The 26883-nt window shown below is 38.4% G+C and overlaps 1 protein-coding gene across 3 annotated transcripts; it reads left to right on the top strand.

Annotated features, from left to right (window-relative positions):
• The first annotated feature begins 281 nt into the window (after positions 1-281).
• On the top strand, positions 282-26594 carry AMN1 (antagonist of mitotic exit network 1 homolog). Of its 3 annotated transcripts, XM_062010391.1 has the most exons (8): positions 2271-2285; positions 8912-8977; positions 9633-9765; positions 13015-13159; positions 16120-16337; positions 19852-19908; positions 22763-22874; positions 23501-26594. In XM_062010391.1, exons 3-8 carry the CDS (start codon positions 9724-9726, stop codon positions 23572-23574), a joined length of 648 nt encoding a protein of 215 aa, XP_061866375.1. In that variant the 5' UTR covers positions 2271-2285; positions 8912-8977; positions 9633-9723; the 3' UTR covers positions 23575-26594. The 3 variants fall into 3 exon arrangements, with proteins under 3 accessions (XP_061866385.1, XP_061866365.1, XP_061866375.1); XM_062010401.1 differs by lacking the exons at positions 2271-2285; positions 8912-8977 and adding an exon at positions 282-432; XM_062010381.1 differs by lacking the exon at positions 8912-8977 and having other exon boundaries at positions 2130-2285.
• The last annotated feature ends 289 nt before the right edge of the window (positions 26595-26883 follow it).

Genomic DNA, 26883 nt, shown 5'->3' with positions numbered 1-26883 from the left:
AACATTCTCATGGAAACTTTAAGCATCTCGGATAAGCTCTAAACCTTGGAGTACCCAACCAATTGGGAAACAAGGGACTGACCTTGCAGATGGGAATAGGGAATAAAAAGCTGAACTTCGTACCCATCAGGTGTGCCTACTAACTAGGACATCTACTCTTGCAAGAACACTAAATAAAAGAAAATTTACTTGTTTCCTACAGATAAGGGCTCAGCCAGGTTCCTAGATCATCTTCCTGTGGACCTCTGTCACCAAAGGACAGGAAGATGTGTTCCGTTGATTTCAACAGTCTCTTGGATCATCAGCAGGAGTTCCAGAGGAGACCGACTGGATTTTGACACCAAGTTTCAAGGCAGACCCAGTGAACCCCAGGGGAAGGATAGGAATAGTAGGCACAATCATATTCACCAGTCAACTCTTTGCACCACTAAGGTAAGAAAACAAACTGTTATGGTATTGCCTTGTTGGTCGGGGCACGGTGAGGGACTTTTTGTGTGTGAGTGACCGAGACATACAATTGGTACGAAGCAAGTGCAGGCTCAAAATCCATGGTTCGGTTGTTCCACAAGGAAAAGAGCTGGAGAATGACAAAGCAAAAGAACAAAGCAATAGAAAAGTCTAAGGAAATCAGATTGGGGAATAAAAACGTTAGGCCTAAGGAAAACAACATGGACAAGGTAAAAAGTCCCAGGAACCTTCCTCTAGACAGTCTTTTGGAGAGGATGTTGAGATTTTTAAGAAGACACATCTTGTACTAGAAACAAGGGTAAGAAAAAATATGTAATATTGCTGTTTCATTTGGCCTAAAGAAAAAATTAAGCCCTGGAAATGTCTTTCATCCAAAGTCTGGAATAGATGAAGATTGAGTTTGTCAAGCGCTAAATCTGTATGGAAATATCTGACACAATTACCGAAGTGGCCTGGAAATTAAAACTTACATTAAAAATATAGCATTGTTCACCAATTAAGGAAAAGTATAAAACCGAAAAAGCTTTCAGGGTGGGATGCAGCTACATCTGGTATGTGAGGAATCCACAACACAGCAATTCTCTGCAAAATACCATGGAGGGTGGAGCAGAGTGGAGACTCTGTGGCCAGGTTCTGTGATGATATATGGAAACAAAAGGGTCCTCTAGAATTGATAAGCGGCATATTTGGTACCCTGAGCCAACGGGCTGTCAAATCTTGACAAAATGCTGTCTTTTGTGTGAGCTTTGCTCATTATACTGTTATATAGTAATAATACCAAAATGCACCTCCATCCTGCAGGCTACCCACCTCCAAGGTGTAACCACCTTTTACTAGAAAATTGACTTGTTTCCTACATTAGGAAAACTGGTGCTGTAGTCTGATTCCACTTGTTGGCAGCATTATAAGTTGTAGTTAGAAGTAGTTAGGTTGAGGCCTGAATAAAGGCCTAGTTGGAAATATTAAAGTGAATAATCTTAGTAGGACATGCTGACCATGTACATTCATGTTTAGAGAATCAAAGGAATTAGTGAGGCATGTTGAACATTCTGTGTAATCAAGCAAAGAATGTCTTAGGAAATTGTTACTGATTACCAATTGTTAAATCGTTACTGATTATCAATTGTTATCTGAAAATTTATGACTGTATATTAGATAAGTGGGAAAATTGTTCTGAAGATTGTATGTGGAAACACAATGTAATTATAAATCTTTGAGAAAGCTGGCAAGCAGTATGTAGGCCTAGTGAAGCAAGACTTTATGATGAAGTAATCATAAGAAGAAAGTATTTAAGCTTTGTGAAATTTTTCTGAGACGGGGGGCTCTGACTTTGGACACTAGTTCTCAGGTCCCTAGGGCCCTCAATAAAGCACCGCATAAAACGACCTCGGTTGTTTTGTGTTTTCCTTCGGGAACGGGCAACACACTGATGGCAGCAATCAGGAAAACAGTGGTTAGTACAACTATGCCCCTTGCCTGAAGGCTCCGAGCCTCCCTGAGCTCCCCTAATATTTCTTGCAGGCTTGGAAAAACGTTGTCCTAAATATTAAGAGCTAGAAATGGGGAGCGACAGCCGCTTGATGAGGCACAGCTGCCGCTTCACGCCACAACGCCGAAGCGATCCCACGGCAGGCAGAGCGCAGAACTACATCTCCCGTCATGCCCCTCTCTGTCAGGGAGCTGCCGCCATTTCAGCACTGTCCCCTGGAGCCGTTGGGCCGGGGTGGTGCGGCGTCCCCTTTCCCCGCTCCTGCCATGAGCCGCCACAGCGGCGGTTGGGACGGCGCCGGCGATGAAGCCCAGCTCCTCCTAGACCTGTGAGTGTCGCCCTGACACCTTCCCCCACTGCCCCCTGTCCCGCCCGGGGGCTCCAAGGCCGGCTGGGCGGGGCGGGACAGATCGTTGCTCACAGCGGGGACGCGGCCTCCAGTGAACGCCAGTGCACCGGGACAGCCCGCCGAGCTAGCCTCATGGGGCTTGGCAAGCCTTTAGGGGAGGTGGCAACGTGGGTGACAGCGTTAGGTAGCCGTGACAGAGGAGGTTACAAGGTTTGGCAGAGTTCTGCGGGAGCTATAGGGGAGCTGACTGGCCGAGTTTGATGAGATGACAGGCTAGGTGAAGGGGTTTGGCAGAGGTGACGATCTGGGAGGAGTTACAGGGCATGTGGCTAGGTTTGTCAGGAGTGACAGGATTTGGCAAGCAGGTAACGGGATGATCCCTGACAGGTCTGGGTGTGGAGGAATGGTTGAGTATCCATTTGCTGGGCCCCAGTGAATCCACCGAATGTTGTTCTGGTTTGAGTTTTTCATGATGACAAAATCTTTTGTGTTTAGGAGGGAGTTAGAGACACTGTAGGAATAAAATATGTTATTTCACAAATAAAAACAGCTGGCAAATAATACAATTAGTCTAATCTTATCTTCAGAAGATAAAAATCTAATAGTTACTCTGGTGTAGCCAAAACTGATTGATTGTTTCTTGTAAAGCATAATAACAGTGAAAACATTTATAATTTAAATGATTGTTTAAGCTGCGGATCAGTAATGTATTCAGAGTATCCACCATCTTTTTGAAAAGAATATGATTGATCTTAATAAGCTTTTCTCTCAAGCTAAATATAAAATTTTGCAGCAAGAAGCAGTTACATGTGACTCGAATATTTGGCATAGCTTACATTGATTTCCATGTATCAGCTTTGCTTTTGGAGTATTTTCTGCAAATTTGAACTAAGTAGTCAATCTAGATTCTCAGGTCCCTGTTCCAGCATGGCTGCATTAGCCACTTAGTATCTTCACTTAAGTTTGTATTACGTTTTTAGGTGCAACTGGTTTTATCTACTACAGTATAAGATTACAATATGTCTCCTTAAGAATGAATTGCTTGAAAAGTTCATTTACCCAATGGCCAAAATGTACGTATTACATGTTAAATGTGTATTTAGCATGTAACTAAGTGTGCCCTCCTGTGTCAAAGGACTGCTTGCCCATTCACATGACTCAGTAGGCATCCACCATAGAATACAGATGGTAGGTACACATGTAGCTATCCAAAAGGCTCGGAAGGTCTACTTAACTCACTCTAACCAAAGGCAGGGTGCTGTTTCACACCAAGGAGGTGCTGGGTTATTTGGAATTGCAATAGGAAAGGCATGGGCTCTTACGGCTACTTAACTGGTTGTTGCGTAAAGAGTAGTATCATAGAATGGCAGGGGTTGGAAGGGGCCTTTAGAAGTCATCTAGTCCAACTGCCCTACCAAAGCAGGTCCACTTAGATCAGGTCACACAGGAACGCATTGAGGCAGGTCTTGAAGACCTCCAAGGAAGGAGACTCCACACCCTCTGTGGGCAGCCTGTGCCAGGGCTCCCTTGCCCTCACAGGAAAATTACTTTTTCTTATGTTTAAATGGAACTTTTTGTGTTTGAGCTTATGTCTGTCCTTATGTGTGCCCTTGTCCTGTCACTAGATACAGCAGAAAAAAGGGATGTCCCAACCTGCTGATGTTCACCATTTAGATATTTTTAAATATTAATGAGATTCCCCCATAGTCTCTTCATCTCCAGACTAAACAGCCCCAGTTCCTGCAACCTTTCCTCATAAGGAAGATGTTCCAGTCCCCTAATCACCTTGGTGGCCCTGTGCTGGACTCTCTCTAGAAGTTCTCTGTCCCTCTTGAGCTGAGGAGCTCAGAACTGGACACAGGACTCCAAGATGAGGCCTCACCAGGGCAGAGTAGAGGGGGAGCAGAACCTCCCTCCACCTGCTGGCCACACTCTTCTGATGCATCCCAGGATGCCATTGGCCTTCTTGGCCACAAGGGCACATTGCTGGCTCATGGTTAGTTTATTATCAACCAGGACTCCCAGGTGTCTCTCTGAGAGCTGCTCTCCAGCAGGTCAATCCCCAGCCTGTACTGGTGCATGGAGTTGTTCCTTCCCAGATGCAGGCCTCTGCACTTGTCCTTGTTGTACCTCATGAGGGTCTTCTTTGCCCAACTCTACCACTAGTACTACTAGTAGTAGTAGAAAGCATGGTAGCAATGTCACTGGTGATGCTGAGGACCCTGGCGACCACAGAATGAGAGAAGCCCATTCACGTTGATCAGCATGTTACACAGTCTGTGGTAAGGTTCACACTCATTGTAGTCTTTAGAACTTTGATAAGACTTTTTATTTAGAAACAAATAACTACTCTTCATTTCTGCAGTTAAAGGAACATTACATGTAGATAACACTGTTTAATCTAGAGATTAGGAAAAGATTGTGAATGGTGGAATCTACTTGTATACATACTGAGTCAGAGCTATGTATAGGCTTCTCTGTCAAAATCAGTCAGCAAAGTTCATCCAACAGTCACAGAGGCACAGTGAAAATATTGCATTCTTGCACATGTCCAGAGGAAGAAGCTGAAGATGGTCATGGTGTAATGTATGTAATGTAAAGATTATGTAATGGTCACTCATCTAAACTTACAGGTCTCTGAAAGGAAGCCCTGTCATTAAACTCTGCCTGGATTCTACTTGAAATCGCTACTCCTCATTATAGTGTCTTCTTGCAATGACCTGTTGCGGATGTCCTTATTACACTGCTAACTTCAGTGGTTTTTGAATGTGCTTCCGCACTTGAAATCTTGTTTCTTTTCTTGCTTAAATCTGTGCTATGGCTATAGGCTAAATCTGATTTGGCTTCACTCGAGGCTGCTGCTGCTCCCTGGTCTCAGCTACGTATTCTGGCAGGATTATTTCTGTGACCTCAGTTTTGGTCAAGGATATTTTCATTCAGATCAGATGCTGAACAGCTCACACTGCAACTGCAGATTTCAGAGCCAGCGTGAGGAAAGCATAGTTAAAAGTGACTGGGGAGGCAAGACGGAGTGGAACTATCCTTTTTAACCTTCATTTGGACTTTTCATTTGGTGAGAGTGATGTGCAGTGACAGTTGGACTGCTAGTAGAAATTAATTACATGGGTTCTATTGTGCTCATAACTTTTCGCAAAGCTAAACCAGTATCCATACTTTTTTTGTTGTTGTGCTTGATTAATCTGTTAAAATGATACATTTAAGGTGCTACATGCTTGTGTTCCCATGATTAACTTTAGATCTTAGACATCATAATTTCTCTGTATATCTACTGTAACAGTTGATACTATAATCAATTTCTACTTTTGATTGGTTACTAATATTTTTTATGCTACTAAGTACTGCTGCAGCAATTTCCTATGTTAATATAACAATTATTATCTCAATAAGACTAATACTTGAAACTAATAGTTACACAACTTTTTAGCAACTGTTTGTAATAACAGTGTGTTGCTTCTTGTCTTAACGCTAAGCAGGTGATGGCCATCTACTTATGCCAGACTGCACTTTAAGCTTCTTCTGCTCACCCATGGGCTTATTAGACTTAACTAATAAAAAAAGTATTTATTTTAAAAATATAAAAATAAATAAAATTAGACTTAACTAATAAATTCTTTAGAAGCAGAATTCACAGCAGAAACTAAAACTGAAATAAGTCTATCAGTTTGTGGAGTAGACCTTTTAAGAAGGTCATTATTTTTAAGATCACCAAATGCAAGAGTGCCTTTATTAGGGTGTTTCTGCTGCTTGATGGTGTCTGCTGCGTTGTTGACCTTTGCCATGTGCCTCAGCAGAGAAGTCAGTACTCCAAAGACCATATGCTCAAGAGCATCATATTGGAAGTATTTAGAAACTTTTTTTTTCTTTTGTTCAAGTTGTATCTTGCATTAGCATCTGTTTCCTGAAGTTATTACTCCCAAGATGAGAAATTACCAAGTATGACAAGCACTCCTAGCTGATGCAGTTTTAAGGCCAGCGTACTGATGTATTGCCAGTCTTCTAGTTGATATATATAACTATCATAGAATCACAGAACCATAGAATGGTAGCAGTTGGAAGGGGCCTTTAGAGATCATCCAGTCCAACCCCCTTGTCAAAGCAGGTCCACCTAGGTCAGGTCACACAGGAACGCATCCACGTGGGTTTTGAAGACCTCCAGAGAAGGAGACCCCACACCCTTCCTGGGCAGCCTGTGCCAGGGCTCCCTCACCCTCACAGTGAAATAGTTTTTTCTTATGTTTAAATGGAATTTTTTGTGTTCCAGCTTCTTTCTTTTACCCCCTGTCCTGTCACCAGATACAACAGAAAAAAGTGATGCCCCAGCCTCCTGACATCCATCATTTAGATATTTTTAAGTGACAGTGTAAGGAGTTGCAGGGCCTGTCAAATATTGTGGATGGCTGGCAGCAATAACACTTGCTGGAGAGGTGGAGAAGGTAGCTGGGACAGGTAATAGCTTTAACTGTCATGCTATCGGAAGCTGCTGTTAGAAATATCTTGGAGCCCTGGCAGTGTTTAAATCTGACTTGATCATACACAAACATGAGCTCAGAACCAAGAGAGACTCTACCACAAAAAATTAGACTCTTAAAGCAACACAAACAAAACATCACATTTAAAAGTGTTTTAAATAATGTCACTAAATGGTAAAGAAGTGTGCTGCACACGGAAGTCATCACTACAGTATGAGGTTATGTATTGCTTAGGTTTGTTGCATGTGTCATTGATAGATAGCTCCTGTATAACAGATATCATTAACAGGGGGCCAACCTTGTGCAGACTAATGCCTTACCTAACCTGTCAATGTCTTGGAAAACTAAGGTCTTATAAAGGCTTCAGAATGTCTGCAGATGGGTACATCTACATGAACAAAACCTGAGGACAGAAGTAGAACATCAACTTTGAAAATCCAATCCTAAAGGATGCAGGAATATGTATCTGTTTGTTATTTGCCATTAAACCTGTTTTACTAGCTGTTCTCTGTTTCATTTCTTCTTCTGATGTGACCCACTTCTGACATCTGTTCTGCTATTCTGTTCCATGTAGTATAACTTAGTGTAAGCTGTGCCTTGACGTAAGTTAGACTATTTGTAGAATAATTAGTCTTAAAGACCTAATTTCTGCTTTATGTATTGGAAATACATTTGTCTTGCCCTAAGGCCTTAACTCGGTCAAAGCTTCAGTTTGAAGATCATAGGCGTTTTCTGTTTTGTCACTTTGTAGAGAACTCTGAACTATAAACCACTGATGTGACAAGTCTGGTAATGCAGAGCACAGAAAAGCAGTCAGGGGTTTTGCAAGAATTAATGGTCCTTTATGAGGCCATTATGGCAATAAAGGTTTTCCCTCTTGGTGAAAATCAGGATTCATAGTTTCTTTCATTAGTCAGAGATTGAGACAAAATCTGTCTGCCTGGACAATGCATCATAATCTTTACTTACTAATCTTAGATTTTGCTGTATGTCTCCAGGTAACATGAACATATAGATGCCAACTACAGTAGAGTTCCTGTGCAGTTACAGTAGCCACTCTTAGTTTACTAGTAGGATGAGTTAATAGTAAAATGCTGATTCTACAAAAGCAAAATGTTTTGTAGGACAGTAGGACTAGGAGTTGTCTTTTAGCTTATTAGTGAGTGGTGAGTGCTCTGAAGGTCAGTATGCTGAGGATGCTTAGAAGCTACTCATAAACTCTTCCTGGAGTTACCTCTGGTGTTTCAGTAAGCCTGTGATTGTAATTTAAAGTTTGACAGTTGGAGATATTGACATTTTATGCATCCTATGATACCTTAGAGTGCCTTAAGAATCTTAAAAATATAGGATTATGTTACCACTGTTCCTCTGTAGCACAGAGGATATTGCATAAGTGAATACTCTTCTGCGTATTTGGCTTTGAAAAGTGAAAGACACTTTTCTCAAGTGTCTTATCTGGGTATTATTCCACAGATATCTGGATAATATTGATCTCCCTGTTTTATTTTGCTCTAAGTAAAGTTCTTAATGTTTTCTTCTAAAGCTCTTCCATCTGGAGTCTCTTAACATATTCCAACTGAAATGATCTTTTTTTCTTGCATTCACACAGATAAAATTCTAAGATTTCAAACCTTGTCTTAAAGCATCACTATTCTGTGATTCTAGAAGGCCTGTTAGTATTTATTTGTGCTAAATCCTTTCTGGATGAATAATTAAACCCTGTGTGTCCTTAAGATTTGTTTGCACTTTCTCGTGCAGCAGTATCTCATGATGGAAACTTTGTATAGTCAAGTTTCATTATCTGTCAAAGGGAACAGATTGCTCTGATGAGAAAACAGTTTTGACTCATAACACAGAAGGTGCCCAGAGAGCAGTGTTCATGATGAATACAGGATGTAGTGTATGTTGGTATTATTCAACATTTCTAGCACAATGTGTGTGATAATCGGACTGTTTCCTTCAGGTTGATAAATCATTCTCATGAATAAACGTGGGGGAAAGGAGGCCTGAAATACCACTATTAAAAAAGGAATGGCTACACTGAATCAAATCCATAAACATTTCTGACTGATAGGATTTCAGCCAGCTGTGTGAGAATCTTCCTTCTCATCCCAGGGCAGCTTATAATTTCTTGAAGAACCATTGCTGATGAGGCTTTTTGAATACCTTGTAAGAATCCAAGTAGGTTCACTTTCTGTTATACATTATATTATATTTTCCATGTGTCCACTTACCATTTTATCTGGCTAGTCTACTTTGTAGAACCACATCTGAGATTTTCTAGACCCCACTAAGACAGAAAAAATTCTTCCTCAAGTGACAATGCCCTGATCAGATCTAATTTTAATCAAAAAATTAAAAGAGTTGAGCATAGGGTTACATAGCAGAATTTGTATTTAGAAAGTACTAAAAACTAGACAGTGAACAAAATGCTGTGTATGAAAATGTCTCTTTAATGTTTTTAACTGAAGTGAAAGAGAGCTGTCCCCTCTGTGGAACTAGCTGTCCCAGCTACTAAGTTTAGGCTTAGCTGTTGAAAAGGTTTTTATTAGAGCTCAAATGTATGACCAGCAAACTCATTATGTGAGCTGAGTTGTTATTGCAGTGATTGAGGGTAATTTTTGCTTACAGTCAATGGAGAAACACTAGCACAGAAGCTTATTGACCCCAAAGGGCAACAGCTGAATTTGGTGGTAGCATGGAACAGCTGAAACTGATAAGGTTCGAAGGCAGCACAGCTGGATGCAGAAGATGACATCTTACTTGTGTCTTGATTGTTCTAGTTCTGAAATGTGATGCCTGGTTTTGACTGTAGTGTAATTTTGCTTTATTTCAGATGCCTTCAGTGTTTGACAAAGAACCTTTCCAGATATGCTGCAGATGTTAAGTCATTGCCACCCAACATAAAGGATAAGCTGATTAAATTAATGAGTAGGCAAGGACAAATAACTGATTCAAATATCGGTGAGGTAAGTACCCATTTAAACTGTTCTATCTGTGATAGCTAATATGCAATTAGCTAATTAGCTAATATGCTAATACTTTTTACCTGAGACAACAGATAAATTCAGGCCTGTTTAATCTTGTCCAAGTCTTTACAGCTTTTTTTTTCTCCTTGAACTCTGTAATGTTAATAGTACTGTATTAGTAGCAAGAAAATGATGTTTGTGACAAGTAAATTTAAAATGTTCTCCCTTGGTGATAATTGACTTCTGTGTAATCAGCTGACATATGAAATAGAGCTGCTAAGTGGATGTATAGTGTGCACAAATGTTTGTTATGCCTTTTTACTGTGAGAAATGTGATTATTGCAAACCAGTCTCTGTTCCTGAATGTAGGGTGTTTAAATAAGCTAGTGTGTAATTTAGTAAAGAAAATATTTCAAGACCTTGTTCTATTGAGATTACGCACATGATTTCCATGTAATTTATTTACATCTTGATTCTTTGAAATATGATGGTGCTAGGGCTAGAAATCGATAGTTCAAATTTTCTTATCCCTCTCGCTCATTGCATTTCAAAGTGAAACCAGTTAATAACTTTTCTTTAGCTATAATTTAGGGGCACATCTGTTTTGGTATGTATCTAGTGTTATCTTGTTTAGCCACTAAGGGAGGTGTGAGAAATGAGGAAAGCTAAAGGTTGTCCTTGGTGAAATAGAAAAGGAGTGACTCCCTGTTCATTCCTGCTTTGATCTGTAACTGAGAAGAGACATACACTATCTTTTTCCCAGAGTCAGAATAGTGAAGCCAAGACTAGAGGCAGAATCAGAAGTACTGTGGAAAACTTAGAAATAAAACATTTTCTCTTTGGTATGCACCATTTTCGATTGTACAAAATAAGTCTGAGTAAAAATCTGAGTCCAATTATTTATCTTGTTTTTGTAAAATTTCCAAGTTTCCAAGGTTATCTCACTTGCATTTTTGGGAAAAAAAAAAGCTAGCCACCTCTTGGATTCTGAATTCATACTATTTTTCTAGATTATTTTGCTCTTCAGTTTTCATCTCCTTTTATCTTACAGATATTCTTGTTGCACAGTGTAGCAAGAATGGCTTATCTTCAACTCCTCTCACTATTCTGTGCAAACATGTACAACCAAAGTGTTCTATATGTGACACATTTGCAACATTCTCATTAATCTCCCATATGGATAAAAATGTTTTTCTTTGCTGTTTCTTCCCTCCTGCCCTTTTTCATAGTCTCCACGGTATTGCGGTTTGATCTACTCTCTTGGCTGTTTCTAGGCTCTGCTGTCTCATTTGCTCCTATGCATGTCCTTTCTTGGGTGCTGTTGGAGCATTTTGCTTGAAGTTAAAATTCTTCCAATTGAAATCATATTAACCTGCCTTTAAGTATAACTTCCTATACCATCTCTTACCTTCCTGTTCTTATGTTCTTATGCTTTATTTTTTTCCTCCGTGCTCTGGTTTTTGCTTGGAACAGCCTTCCATGACATGGGTGCTAAACTCTTTATTCCATCTCGCTTTTACCATAAAGATATATAAAGCCATTGAGATGTGTCCCCAGGATATGTCTGTACTTCATAATCTCCCGTATTCTGCATCCGAGTAATCCTTACCCTATCTAAAATTCCATCTTCTTTGAGACAGGTTAGATTTTCATATATGCTTGCAGTGAATATGAATCCGTGAATAACAGTAGAGAGCAAACCTGTTAGTAATACCTGAACATGTGAAGAATCGTGGGCTAAGGAAGCTTAATATTCTGATTACTTTATATAGGCAGTATCCTGATAATATTCTTGCTTTTCATTTGACTTCCTTGCATCTAATGGTTCTTTCTCTCATAAGATTTCTCTCGTGGCTTCAAAACCAGCAGATTGCTCACTTTGATTGTATCCTAGGCAATTTGGAATTGTAAAAGAAAGCTAACAGTCAGGGAAAACACCTTGAATAAATGTTGGTGGTCACTTTGGTTTTAAGTACGTCAGCTCTGTCTTTAAGTACATTTGAACTACTTTAGTTCCTTAGGTATGAATTTGGAAATATGAAACAAATAAGAGATTAATGTTATTTTGTGAAAGCCACTCACAAGTACATTATGGGATACATTGGTGATTTTGAAGCAAAAGAGACATATTTGAGGAGGAAAAGCTGTCGAAGCTATGTGAGGTGTGCCACTTATTTTGCAGAAGGGTCGCAGTTATAGTCTACTAGAAGTTTTTGCTTTGTTTACAAAAGACTTATTTGGCTTTGCCAGTAAAAACTTTTACTTCTCATATGTTTGCAAAACAGAAAAACAGTATTCCTTGGAATATATTTTACCTGTTAGAATTATGAACTTGAGAAAAGGATAGGCCTTTAACAAGCCTGTCTGCTACGCTATTATCTTTGCTTGTGTATGGAAATTTGACATATGCTTTTTTCCTTGTGAGTTAACGAAGAGAATGACAAACTGAAGGGGTAATATAAGGTAATATGGAAACCTGATCTAACACTTGCTTATTGCTCTGAAGAACATTTCATCAAAGGTATACATTGTTTGCACAGAGAGGGCTATAAACAGTATTTAAGAAAAAAAAGGGAAAATCCTTGAAAATTAAATTAGAGGTTAGATATGTGGCTATTATTACTAAAACCTGAGGCCTTCCATTGCTTTGGGTCTGTATAAATGTCATGTGGGAGAAGATTCCTCAAAAACTCCAGCCTATGGTCTTGTGGGAGTGAAAGCGCCTATTTTAATGAGGAATCAGTATCTCCTCGTGATATGATAATGAGATTGCTTACTTCTGAGAAAAAGAATGTGTGTGTGTGTGGATGAGAAAAATACTCTGGAGCAAAATATGTTTCAAATGTTACCCTTGTCTGTTCAGCAAGTCTAAATTTTGATCACGGTATTTTTTTACACTTCAGATTTCTGCCATCAAAGTTATGTTAGTAAGTTTGAGGGTATTATTCAGTGTTAGCTGATGCACAACTCAAATAATACTTCCACTGCTTAAATAATAGTGTTAATATGCCCCTACTCTAGATGTGGTCACAGAAACTGAACGTTCGTGCTGTAGGAGATGAATTGTTGTGGCAAACAGACCATATTTTATTTAGAGTTTATAGTTCCTAGGACTGATAACCCCATCTGCTAGTAAATATTTTTTTAATAAGATCTATGTAATGTCTAATGTTACAAGTATTTTAGCTAAAAATATGCACATTCTATAACATAGCAGAGTTTGACTGAAATGGTAGTTTTTTATTACAGATATTGCACCCTGCTGTAGAGTCTCTAGATCTACGAGAGTGTGATATTTCAGATACTGCATTATTGCAGCTTTATAACTGCAAGCAACTGAAAAAAATCAACATAAATTCTTGCAAAGAAAACAGATTGGGAATCACTTCAGAAGGTATGTCTGTGCACAGATAACTGGCATCTTATTTCACGTTTATTTTTGTGAGATTGCAATAAATTGCAAAAACATATCTAGAGGAAATATTTTTTTTAGGTACAGTGTCACACCAATACTAATTAAAAGTCTCTTCACTGGTGTAAATTATAGACTTAGAGAACTGATTATGTTACAAAACAGAGATATCAAGCTAATGCTCATGCTAGGTTTCTGATAAAACTGTGCTACGTGTGATCATATTTTTCACTTCATCTTAATTATTCCTTCCTCAAAACTTTTCCCAGAACCTTACCACTACCAGTGGGGTTGAGGTTTCAGGCTAGTGATTTCCTAATTACTTTTTCTCCCATTTTAAGTTCAATGTAGTTGTTATTAAAGAAGCTTATAGTGTCTTTTCTGGCTTAAAAGACTTGCTTTAGGACTTCAGGATTTCAGGTGTTACTTCTAACATTCTGATTCAAGTTGTATCAGGAGCTATTAGCTTAAAAGAATTAAGCTTGCTGAAGTTTTCTTCCCCTGACTTTTGCATTACTTTTTGATTACACTTACCCCTTTGCTGCATCATTAACTCATCTTTATTGAAAATTGAAGCAAAATATTAATTTAGTTTCAGCCAATATGTACTGTACTTTTGATCAGTCTTGGTTTGTCTTTTCTTCCCACTGCATGGTGATACACTTACCTTTTTACCCAAATGAATGATTAAACTTTCAAAAATAGATGTTATTTATCTTCAATGTCACCTCAGTTATACTTTTTGACCCCTAAGATAGAATTTGTGATGGTTTTGTCACCATGCATTCATTTGTTCACTGATTTCTAGTACGGTTCTTAGAGTACCAGCTAAGCCTAGAACTCTTTATGTATACTTTTCATCTATTTGGCTAGAGATTTCTGATTACTTTGTAATTAAAACTGGGAATGATATACTTTACAAAATGGAATTTTCCATTATGCAAGGACAAGGAGCCAGGTGTCTTGGGGAACAGGCTTTGGCAGATATGGCTAGGTTGCAGTGATATCGTTTAAGTTAGGATAGCCATTGATAAAAAGCTTCAAGGTGTGAGGCCAATTACTTTGTATAAATAATGCATGCCTTGCTAATGACTGTATTCTGAAATAAAAATTAAGAGACTGATAAAGATGGAACCTCTGATCAAACAAGAAGTGGTAACTGGGTGAAAAGGAAAGGTAGCAGAGGGAGATCAATGATGATCTCTGACTCACAGCCCACCTACCCAATTTGTACCCCAGACACAAAAGAAGAGGGTGGAGAAAGTGAACTAAGCATATGTACTCATTTTCATGCTAGGCAAACCAATCGCTAAATAGGATAACAATGCATATGTATTACAATATAAAAGAATGCTAATGTTTTGTATGTAAGTACAGCAAGGGAGGTAGAGTTGGGGTGTGCTGGCTTTGTGGAATTACCACCCAGCACCCATCTTTGCACAAACATGAAATAAATGTCTCGGCTCTGTGTGTAGGATTGGCTCATTGTACTCCAGGTACCAAATTCTGCTTGTGGGACAACAGGAAGTCTGGTTCTTTATTGGCAAGTTCCTAGTTCATCCAGCTTTAGTAACTTTCCTACTTATTAACTGAACCCTTTGTAAACTGAGAATCAATTATGAAGTGTTTAGTTTAAGCTGGAACAGTTCTTTTGTCACTCATCTCAATTACATAAAAAATGACCCACCCCAGTTAAAGCAGCATCACCTTTCACTACAGGTTGGGGTGGGTAGGGATGAGGGAGTGGGTGCATTTGTTTCGGGAGTTTTTGTTTGGTGTTAGTTTTTGTTGTTGATTTGTTTGGTTTTTAAGAAACCTGCTGTCTGCCACATCCAGATATATCTGAGCCCTGTCGTTATTAGGAAACATTTGGTCTGCTCAAAACCCACCTGGACAAGTTTCCTGTGTGAGCTATTCTAGGTGGTCCTACTCTGACAGGGGAGGTTGCACTAGATGGTCTTTTGAGATCCTTTCCAACCCTTAAGATTCTTTGATTCTAGTACATGGAACATTTAGTGTCCTTTGACACAATATCCAGTAGTACTTACCTCTCTGTCAAACTCAGCTACCACTACAGTCTTTTCTATCATTCTTTGCAAAGTGGTTCTCACTCAAGCAAGTATCACTTCATCCATATTTCTTTGAAGTTCTTACATAGTAACATATCTTAGCGACATGCAACATTTTATTTCTCTATATCCAGAAGTGATGTAATTTTCTCTACAGCTGGGATCATCATGTCTCTATCATCCTTGAAATTGTGAATTTCTGAATTGAAATTATGATTTTTTTGTGAATTGCATCTGTAGTTCATGTACCTTTATTGGCTACCTCCTGGCACTTCTGTGCAAATATTTCACTTACTACTGTCAGGTCAGGGCTCTGAGGGTACCAACTGCCCTAATGGCCATGACTGGTCTCATGTGCAAAGCCCACCTACACCAGCTACCCATGGACCTTCTTCAGTCCTAGCCCAGGCTGTCATAGGTATACCTGCTTCGTGTCTTGCTTCTGAACTATTGTTTTGACTTCTTGACTTGATCTCAGACATGACCTTTTACTTTACATTTTGCCAAGTATTCACTGCACCATCAGAGGGACCTAACCCTATCATCAGTCTGCTTTCAAGCCATTGTTTTATTTCATGCACTCACTGAGGTGATACCTCATGTATATAATGTCCCTCAAATACCCCTCTGCACTGTGGACAGAGGAATTCAACATTTAGAATTTATCAACTCCAGTATTGTTCAGTGTCTTTTTTTTTTTCCATCCTTGAATTAAAAGAAAATGTAACCACAAAATTACTTCCTCATACAGAGTCTTGCTGCTACAGCATGAGATGACAGTTAAACAATGACCAAGGGACAGCATATTGGATTCAGCATGGTAGTTACGTTAAAAAATAGATAATTGTTTAAATTTCTCTGTTTCTTTGACAGGTGTCATAGCACTGGCCTTATCTTGTCCTTACTTGCGTGAAGCATCTTTTAAAAGGTGCTGCAATATAACCGACAGTGGAATTCTTGCTCTTGCACTCAACTGCCAATTCCTACAAATAGTGAATCTGGGCAGCTGTTCAGGCATCATGGATGCATCTCTACAGGCACTAGGAAAAAACTGCAAATTTCTTCACAGTGTGGATTTTTCATCTACTCAGGTAACTATGGTGGCAATTGGCTAATTGACTTTTGTTTATTTTTCACAATATTTAAAATTGCAAGATTTAGGATCACAGTTCACTTACAACTTTCTCCTTACAAGGAAAAAGATATATTTTGCGTCTTAGTAACCAAAAAAATATGCTTTTTGCTACTACAGCATGTATTGTGAGCCAAAGGTAGCCTCTTATTAGAATCTACCTAATTTTGGAGATTTTCTTTTCAGTATCTTTATTTAGTGCAATAACTTCCTTCAGGTTGTGAAGTAATCCAAAATATTTCCTTTAAAGAAAATAGAGTCTTGGACAGAATATTGTCTGCCTTTCGGTAAGAAAAAATGACCTGAGTAATACTTTAGAATGTCAAACAATATAAGCCCCTAATAGAAGTAATGGTCCATAATTAGTTCTAGTTAAAGAGTGAACGTGCTTTCTGAATGGCTCATCAGAGTTGTGTTATGAAGAGTGACATTTAAAATGTTAGAAAAGACAGGTAAGAGGATTTAACAACAGCTAGAATTTAGGATGAGAAGGGGGAAGTCAGTGGCAACAACAGTACTATAACAGACTTCAAAATTACAGTAAGACAATGAAATGAGGCAAAGAATTTTTTGTAGTAAGTGTAATGTTCAGTTGACTATAGCGCTGAGTGATTACTTTAAATAGAATGTGAGTAAAGCACAGAGCATTTGTAATGGAGTGTCAGATCTAGAGAACACATAGCAGGTTCTTATTTTAGATTATATTCTTATTTCAGTTTTTCCAGAAGTAGGGCATCAAAAGTAATATTTTCTGTGATAAGTGATACCACTAAAAATTAACTCTGTTACTTCCAACTTATTTCATTACATTTTTGTTCCTTTGCTTCCTTCTTTTAATAGCAAATAGCTATATTTCCCTGTATATATTTAAAATGAGATGAAAGCTTCTCGAGTAACTAAACATTTCCACATTTTAAAAATTCCATTCTGATCATCATATGGTGATAATACACTAGAATTATGACAAAATAAGTTTAAGAGGAAGCAGAGAAACTATGCATGTAGAGATTGCAAGGCCTAACCATATTCTTGTCTTTATAGTGCCAGTAAAAATAGTAAAAAATACTGAAAATACAAAGTTGAACTGGCAAAGCTGTGTGCAAAACAACAAGACCAATGGAAATAATGAACAGGCAAAGAAGCACACGCAGTTCACAAGGAGGCAGATGTGAGCTAGTTTACAAAGGGGCCAGACACCTCGAGGTGAAGCAGTCATTTCAGAAATAGGCTCATCTGGTGACAGCAGATATGAAGTACAAGAAGTAGAAGGCATAGAAGTGGTGCAAAATAACAAGAAATGAGACTGGTGAGGCAAAGGAAGGAGCTGTAGCTTTGTATCCCCTGTGTGCACACAAAAAGTGAGTGGAAGCTTGACCTGAAGATCTACATTGGCCCAGGACTGCATAAGAAGTCTATTTGTGTTTAATTACCAGTATGCTTATGTTAACATTCTGAGGAGGTAGCTTTTATTCATAAACCCTGTCTTTACTGCTCTGCTTCTAGTGTGCTCTAAATTCCATCAGTGTTAACAGGTGGAAATGCAGGCTCAGAAAAGGTCTAAAACTCTGCACTAGTTAAACAGTACATTTCCTTTTTAATGTTCATTGACTTGGTATATGGCAAATGATTGTGGTAAGAATCTTGCCCGAAAGGGTTGTGCAGACTGCAACAATTTTCTGTGTAGGTTGTTGGACAGTTTAGCTCTCTGCAAAATATGTTGGCAAAAGCAGGAGCATTGCAGGTTAGCAGTTTTATCTGTCCACCACTTCTCCAGACAGTTGCTAATGTACTTAACTGCTGGTACTGGGCTACGTCAGCCTTTTGCTGACCTTAAACAGAGTTTGGTAACAACTGACCTGTAGCAAGAATCTGATGTGTTTGTGACTTGATACTAACTGCAGGTGATTTATCCCCAATATTAAGAGTATATCCTTTAATGAGGACGGGCAGATGTGGCATCAGAGACAACGCACCCAGATAGATATTCAGTAGAGTGGGAAACAATACTACAATGCTATAGTAATAGTACAGCAGTGGTTACTGTGAGCTCATACAGGAAAGTGAGGGGACTGTGTTTAATACAAATCTGACTTCCTGCTCTCACACTGTCATAATTGTATGTTCATAAGCATCAAGATAGCAGCATTCAAATGTTCTTCCCAGTGTTCAGGCACCAAACAGGCAGTCTGCTCCAGGCTTGTTTCAATAACATGGAGGATAAGGGGCCCAGGCTATCAGTTCTTCATCACTTTGCTGGTAGCAGGTGGCCTCAGGTTGGTGACAATGCACTGATTTTGGATTTGCCATTTTATACCCTTTAGGAACTGACAGGAATTACTCTCCATTCTGTCTTACCTATGGGAGTTATTAGGATTTATTCATTTACTGCATTTTGTCTCCTGGCCTGGATGTCTTGAGGAGCTAAATGTATTCTCATCTTGATGACCTGCTATGTACTGACAACACCTGCCATTCTTGTAGGCCTTGGTGTTCCTCCTCTGTGCTGGGGTGTTCCTGTACATTCTCCATTAGCTCCAAGCTGACCCTGTCTATTACAGTTCTGCTTAGTGGACTTGCAATAGTGGGACAGAGGCAGTAAGATACTTTGTGCAACAGGCATAATCAAATATTGAAACAGAAATTGAGCTTGTGGTCTCTGGATTCTAGCTGTCAAATTTGGATGAGCCTTACTGAGTATATTAGATGACTACTATTGCAGCCATCCAGTATAAGCTCTATGAAAAAACCTGTGTGATGGATCTCATATCCAATCCAGCTGGGGAAGAAGTTTAATGAATTTGGTTCCCAGAAGCAAATAAATAAATTGGCCTTTCTAAGGCAAGGAGAGGTGTCTTTTTTTTTTTTCCCCGTCTCTCTTGCTTCGCGGCTGTCTATAGCCAGTCACTTCGATAAACCTTTCAGTGAGAGTGTATGACGACTGCTGTAAGACTGATTATTTGAGGGATTTTTAGTTTATGTGACTCATTTGCTTCAAGATAAGTAAAAGTAAGACAGCAGATAAAAGACTGCTGTGATTAGTTCTGTTTTTTTAGAAGCCCAAGAAAGTTCTTCCTTCGGGAACATCTCCAGTAGTTCTGAGAACAGGAGAAAAATTGATCTAGGTGCAGCAGAAGTGCTTTAAACATTAATAAATAAGAAGTGCCTTACTCTGATAATAATAGTGTTAAACTGTTAAATGGGACAAGGAAGCTGCAGAAATAGTAGTTGCATGGCTGGAAACATCTGGGTAGAAGGCCAGGATGGATCACGTGGCAGTAAAATACAACAGTGTTTGATGGACTGTAAAAAACAGGTAATTTTTTTTACAAGCCCAATTGGGAAGAAGATACTGTAATGTTAAGTATATTCAGTGACTGCAGAGAGTGAATAAATTTATTTTTTTCCCTCCTGAAATCGCTGTTTGTGAAAAAAATGAGCTTTAATCTATTAATAATAAGGTGTTGTTTCCCCAGGTAACAGATGATGGCGTTACAGCACTAGTGAGTGGAACCTGTTCAAAGAATTTGAAGGTAACTTACTTAATAATAAAGACATGAAGAAAAGCACATACCTGCATTTAAAAATTATTCTTGTCAGTATTACTTCTCAGGAGTGGTTTTTATTGACTGACTTTTGCCTTTATTTGTGTACATACTTGCCCTGCTTGTGGTTATTAACTTAATCTTTTCAGTCTCTCTGTATTAGTGCCAGGAGACCAGCTTGAGAACCTCAATCTTTTCAAAATGAGCTTTCTTCTGTTGACAGTAGTGTGTTTATTTTAACTCATGTTGTTTTAGAGAGCTGTATAATAAGTGCAAATGAATGCTTAACTTTCTCTTTTGATTTCTTTGAAGTTATTTATTGATTCTGTTGAACACCAAAGCAGAATTTGTAACGTGGATAATTTCATGAATTAAAGAAATTGGCTAGCACCTCTGCATAGATAAATCTCATGAAAAATCTGTGAAAACGAAGTTTTGTCTTTGCACAAAGATTCTCTAAGCACTGAGATAGTGATAAAGTAGTTTCCATAAATGATAATCTGCTTTTCTATGTAGTACATTTCTTATCTATGTGTGTGGTTTTGCTTTCATAAAGGCTGGTTCTGAATCCAAGCTATTAATCCAGAAACAAAGATGGGAAACTTTTGCTAGTTACAGTGTTCGATTAAAAAAACCTCAAAATTTTAAACAAAATACAAAATCTGGGCCAACAGACAATAATGTGGAAAAAAATAGAACTTGTTACTATTTTATTTGCAGGGCAAACGGTTAGATTTGGTTCTGTGTTTTTCCAGATGACTTTGTCTATTTTGGACAGTCTTTTTAGTCCTGGTATGTCTTGTGATATAAGATAAAGTTGTTATGTTTCAGACCATAGCAATGATAAATATTCTTTTATACTAGAAGTGACTTTAAAAGATCTTTGTCTTTTAGGTGGTTAAACCTTTAGCTGTAGCAACACATTGATTCCAGATTTCCTGAACAACCCTGAGACTATGCAGATAGTCTTCATAAAGCACTTCTCGTATCCAGCCCATAAATGTAATGCAGCATGTAGCATTGTAATTTGAATTAGGTCGTCCAGATTAGGTCACTCTCAAAAATCTTCTGTACACATCTTAGGAAACAAATGTAAAAAGTTCTGTAAGTTTATTGTAATAAGTTTTGCACTTGCTGTTGAGTAGAGTGGGGTTCTTTGAAGTTCCTAGAGGGTTTTGAACTATTTTCCAGCAGTGTTGGTATACTTAGTATTATCTTCCCTCGTCTATATTATTACTGTTCACAGTTCATAGTGAAATGCATTCTTGTATGTCTACCCTTTTCCTTCAAACCATAGAAATGAAGTTCCATTTATTTTTAATAAAAATTTCCAGCTGACAAAATGTAGCCTTGGGTGTTTCCTGGTCATACTGCCGTAGTTAAAATTTCATGGAAAGTGCACAGGCTTTCTTTTGTGTGTACTAGACATGGATGCCTGTGGAAACTGTATTAGGGCAGAAAGGACAAATTAGGTAGCTGACATAAATGCTCCTTCATCTATAAGTGTTCAAGAGAGTAATATTGAGGTACTGAGCTTTGACTTCAGAAGAACTCATGGCAAATTTCAGTCATGCCAGATTGAATAGTGGTATGGATTTTTGCATGGTCATTTCCCTGTGCTTAATACTTGATTCCACTGTCTTAAGCCATGTATTTAAGTGCTTTTGCATCTCACTTTTTTGAGTTGGTTTTTGGGTTTAGGGTTTTTTTGAGGGGGACTATCTGTGTAGTTTTAATAAAGTAACATTTAGTGTTTTTGTGTGAAGTGACAGTTTTAAACAAAAGTGGTCTTTCCTTGTCTGTGACAATCTTCATACCTCTCATGTCATTACAGTAAAAATTACAGACAGTGATCTAATGTCATGTACACAGTGCATAAAAAGATAGTCTTAAAATTCTCAAACTGGAAGTAGCAAACATTTATAAATCTCTTTATTTTGCATTCAGATTCCACATCTCACTTCATAATTAAAATTAACTAAAAACTATACATACCTCAGCTTTTGTACATCTTTCTTTTGTCAATATAGTTCTTGTTTTCTGTGTCATCATTCTGTACAAAGTTGCGTTTATTACAAAAGGCCTCTTTAATTTGTGTGCTTTTTTCCAGATCCTTAGAGTGTATCATTTGGAAAGACACACTTTCACAATAAAGCAATGTTGGTTTTTCTTAATCTTTCCTCCCAGATTATTAAATTATTATTTCCTTCAATCCTATTTTCATTACATTTGATAGTCTGTTCTGTATTTTTTTCTTGTATATTTAGTAAAATTAATTAAGAATAAATATGTTGGTAATAATCTGTGAATTTATTCTGAAATTATTCTGAATTTATTCTTTCTGGCACATACAACCAGTACTAGTTTTACAACTGAATGGAAATGAAGAAGAGAGTAGGTTGCTTTCTAGTCTTGAAGTTTGTAGGTAGATAGATATTGGGAACTTCAGCAGATACCCATGAAACCTACCTGTTTTGGGAAACTCCAGAATTCAGTTTGGATTCTCGTGGACAACAAATTACTAGGAGAATACATGTTGCAGGAAAACTGATAGGATGCAAACACCATAGAATCTCATTGAAAAGTTTTTTCGGTTGTCATGAATGTGTTGAGAAGACTCAGGTTTGTGTTTTTATTTTTGCCTCTTCATAAAAAGCCTGCCTTGCTTTTTCTGAGGGTATTTTCCTGGTCTGTACAGGACTACATATGGGGTCAATGCACAGAGAACTGTAGGTCATCATTTCTTCTGAGTGATGATCTCTGAATATGATTGGGAAAGGACAGCTCTTCTTCTAGAACTCTGGGTGCTCTGACACTTTTGTTACTACTGTTTCCATAACAGGAGATCCACATGGAACGCTGTGTGAATCTCACTGATGTTGCTGTGGAGGCAGTCCTTACTTGTTGTCCAAAGATCCACATTTTTCTGTTCCATGGATGCCCACTGATAACAGGTAGGTCAAATCATGCAGAGAGTAAGAAGAGTAATTGCTTCTTGATGGTATCTTTTTGCTCTCTGAAAAAGCACACTATACTTTGCGAATAAAATCAAGCAAATTAACTTATTAGATAAGCCAGGTGAGAGTTTTGGTTTGAAACATGGCAGCCTTCAGAGAGAGCTTTTCTGGTGATTGTCTTGCAGCTTGGATTTTTTTTAATTTCAATTTCCCTCCCCCCACCAACAAGCTGATGAAAACCCAAAGTGGATGATAAGACATCAGAAAAATATGTTATCATCTTAAACCCCTACTCTATCCCAAAAGTATGGAACAGCATCCGTTCAAGAAGCAATGGAATGGAGTAGGATTGATCGGCCTGAACAAAACCCAAACCTAAGAGAGGTTATAATCTCTCTTGGGCTTTTAAGTTTGGTTGGTTGGCGATACTTTTACAGTTGTGTGGTTGGAGAAAAAAATGAGTGGTTTTGAACTACTACAGGTATATCTGAAGTGTGATAATGTAATAGTAAGATAAGCATAAATGAAAATATGTGATTGAATTCTTTTGCTATTTACCTGATTTCTAAACACCACATATATTTTCTGAATGAATAACAGGCAATTTCTTGGTTCTTTTGCAGATCATTCCCGAGATGTTTTAGAGCAGCTGATCTTATCAAACAAAATCAAGCAAGTAACATGGACTGTTTACTGATGATTTATCCTGTACGTATGAGTGTAAAGTTTACAGATGGAAGAGCTCTTTCAGAAAACAGGCACCTTGGAAAAATAGCTGGTGACTTTCGTACCACTGAGTTGCTACCCTCCTTGTTTCCACCAGAGGTCTCTGCTGCCATCACAGTCCTTCCTTGCCTGTGAGTTTGGGCTTCCCATTATCTCTGCTTAGGGCCTTGGCTCACTTTGCGTAAGTGATCAAGCTTCATTAAGAGGAAAGTTAAACTATAATTAATATTACACAACCATTGCTCAGCCTTCTTGAAGTATCAGACTTAGCTACTAAGCATTGTTTATTGTCTTAGCTATGTATATAAACCCAATTTAAGTAAGTCTGTGTTCTGAGTTTGCAGTCTAAGAGCGTAGTTGCAACTTAAAGTACCAAGCCCAGACACTTACACAGAAGTGGCTATAAAGTTGGGACTTGATTCTGACAAAACTCAACAGAAGGAACTAGTGAATAGAGGTGGCATTAACAACGATGCAAATGTATTTTAAGTAGTAATTGTCTCCTTTCACTATGTACTTATGCTAGGTCTGGAAGAAAAATGTAGGTACTCTTCTTTTGATGTTACTGGTGCTGCCGGGTTTTGGTTTTATTTACCATCAGATACTTGCTGGATTTTTACACATCCAAAAATACAGTCTGTAAACATGTAAATGTAAACTTGCTTTGAAATTGCTGTGATGACTTAAAAAATTTAAGAGTAGTGGCTATGACCAGAAAAGAGCTTTTTCTACGGGCAAATACTTATTTGCTCTGACTTTTTCCATGTTCTTGCATGAAAATCCTTCTAGGGAACAAAGCATCGATCCTCAAAAGTGTAGCTGTGGGTGAAATAGGACCAAATTTAGTGTCTGAGTACATGAATCTCAGGATGGTAGAGTTCAGCAGAGTGTGTGTTCTGCTGTATGCCATTTTTGTATCTCCAGTGGCCCCCCAGAAGCTGAAAATATAACCTTTTATATATTCAAAAGTAGTCATATTAAAGTAAAAAGTATGTTAATGAGTTTAGCATGTGATGGAACAGTGGTCTCATCGCAGTTGTAAGTCATGTGCATTGGCTTTCTTGACACAGCATAACCTCTTGTGAGACTTCTGTGATTTCTGCATTCCATTTTTTAAAATGCTAGCAATTTTAGCATACAGGGCAGGTAGCATACCGTGTTCATACTGTGCATCCAGAAGTAGCAGGGTTTAGCTAGGATGGTCTTACATGGATCTGATGACATTTAGAAACCCATGAGTTTAGGCAACTCTAAGGAATATGTTTACTTTATAATTTAACACTTATTTTAAATGTTGCAGAAATAAACCAGTCTTCTACTAATCTGTTTAAAATTCAGGTCAAATTGCATGGAAGATAATAATATATGTTGCATCCAGTAGTATTTAAGGACATCATGATGTCTGACAACGTCTGGTTCTGTTGATTGTATGGTTCAGGGAAGAGCAAGTCCATTTTAGAAACTGCTGAAGTGTAACTGAAAGCATAATTTTCCAATGCCAGTGCCTAAATCTCTAACTCCTGTTGCATGCAGTCCTGTGGCTCAGCCCAGTGATGCCTGTATTCCCATGATACCTATAGGTAGGGGCGCACCAGCACAAGCCATTCCTGTAAACAAGGAGGATTTGGTCTTCCTACATTAGCAACCAGCATCTGAAGACTGTAACTGCAGCAAATCCTTGGAATAGATTGAGGCCTAAGAACCTAATCTACATTTTATACCTTTTTCTTGCTAAAAAGTAGTTTATTGTTTTGCCCTGTGAAATCCCTGGTATCAGTTGGGGCCCATCGTTCCTTTGAACTCTTGGATATGAGCCAACGATAAGTTTGGTTTTCACTATTTTTGGTATCAATCCATCTAGCCGATGAGGTGGCACCAATGACACACTCAGTAAAGTATAAGGATCAGGCTGCCAGCCCTGGTTTCAGGAAGGGTGCCACAGAAAAAGTAAGTAGAATTCTAAGTGGGAAGGGGCCTATGGAGGTTTCTAGTTTAACTTCCTCCCCAAAGCCATGCCAGCTCGGTCAGGGCTTTATGCAGTCAGGTCTTGAAAAACTGAGGGTAGCTGAGTTTTCACAACTTTTTCAGGCAACGTGCCCCACTGCTGGACAGTATTAATGGTGGAAAATGTTTTTCTTCTATCCTCTTTGAGCTTATTTTGTTTCAGTTTTCTCACTAGAAGAGCCTGGTTGATGTCCTGACAACCTACTCATAAGTATGGGTGAGCTGCTCATAGGTGCCTTGAAGCCTTTTCTTTCCTATGCTCAACAAACCCAGTTGCCTCAGTCTGTTATTGTCACCCATGTAATATAATGCAGTGATGATTGACAGGCTCTCAAGTGCTGTATATCCAGAAAGAAAATTAGAAATGAAGCTATTAAAATAACCCAACTATTATAAAGCAACTAAAGATGGAAGACCACCAAAATCTGTAACAGCAAAGGACACTTTAAAAAGTTGCTGTCTGTGGGACTGTAGTACTGCTAACCTCTCTGGCAAAGATGTACTTTTTAGCCTTGCTAATGTAACCTTGGATTTGTCATGTTAAAGGTAAATGCAGCTTTCTTTGTGTCCTTAAATGCACGTGTAGATTTACCGTCTTCTCCTGTAGCCTCTTTTAAATGTGTAACTTAATGGCATAGCCTTGCTTTGTGCTTAAAAAATTGTACAACATTGCAGTGAATTAATACTGTGGTTTTAGGTCTGAAAGTTTAATCTAAGTCACGTTAAATCTTTCACTATCAGAGCTTGAGTGTGCCTCGTTTATTAGTAGCATAACTCTACTGGAGTGTTTGTTTCAGGTAAAACCATTCTTTGAAACAAATGTTTACAGGTACTGGGTGAAGTTGGAGAAAATTGTGTATATACTTACCACTTCCTATTCTGTATTGTTTCAATATTGTTTAAAACTGTTGGGTGAACACTGCAGAATATTAGCATATTGTTCTGAAGATTAAAGTTTGTCAGTTTTCTGTTTGCATGGTTCTGAAATCTTGTTAAATTTTATTTTATGACCACCTGCTCCTAACCCTCTTACTCGGTGGACACCATGGGTTTCAGAATGAGTACCACATCCTTTTTCACATTTATGCGCTTCCACCGCATCACCTGGTATTTGGAGGGTTGATGGTCCATTCTGTGTTTATTACTTCCCCATCACTGCTTGTTCAATAGTTAACTGCTAAAGGTTCCAGTGTTCCTGGAACACTGTTTTAAGATGTTGGTTTCTTCCTCACCTGACTGTATTTACACCCTCTTAGGTGTGGATTAAATTTTCTTT

Source organism: Colius striatus, chromosome 1 (genome assembly GCF_028858725.1).
Source record: "Colius striatus isolate bColStr4 chromosome 1, bColStr4.1.hap1, whole genome shotgun sequence".
NCBI classification, from domain to species: domain Eukaryota; kingdom Metazoa; phylum Chordata; class Aves; order Coliiformes; family Coliidae; genus Colius; species Colius striatus.
This window is presented reverse-complemented; position numbering and strand designations above follow the sequence as displayed.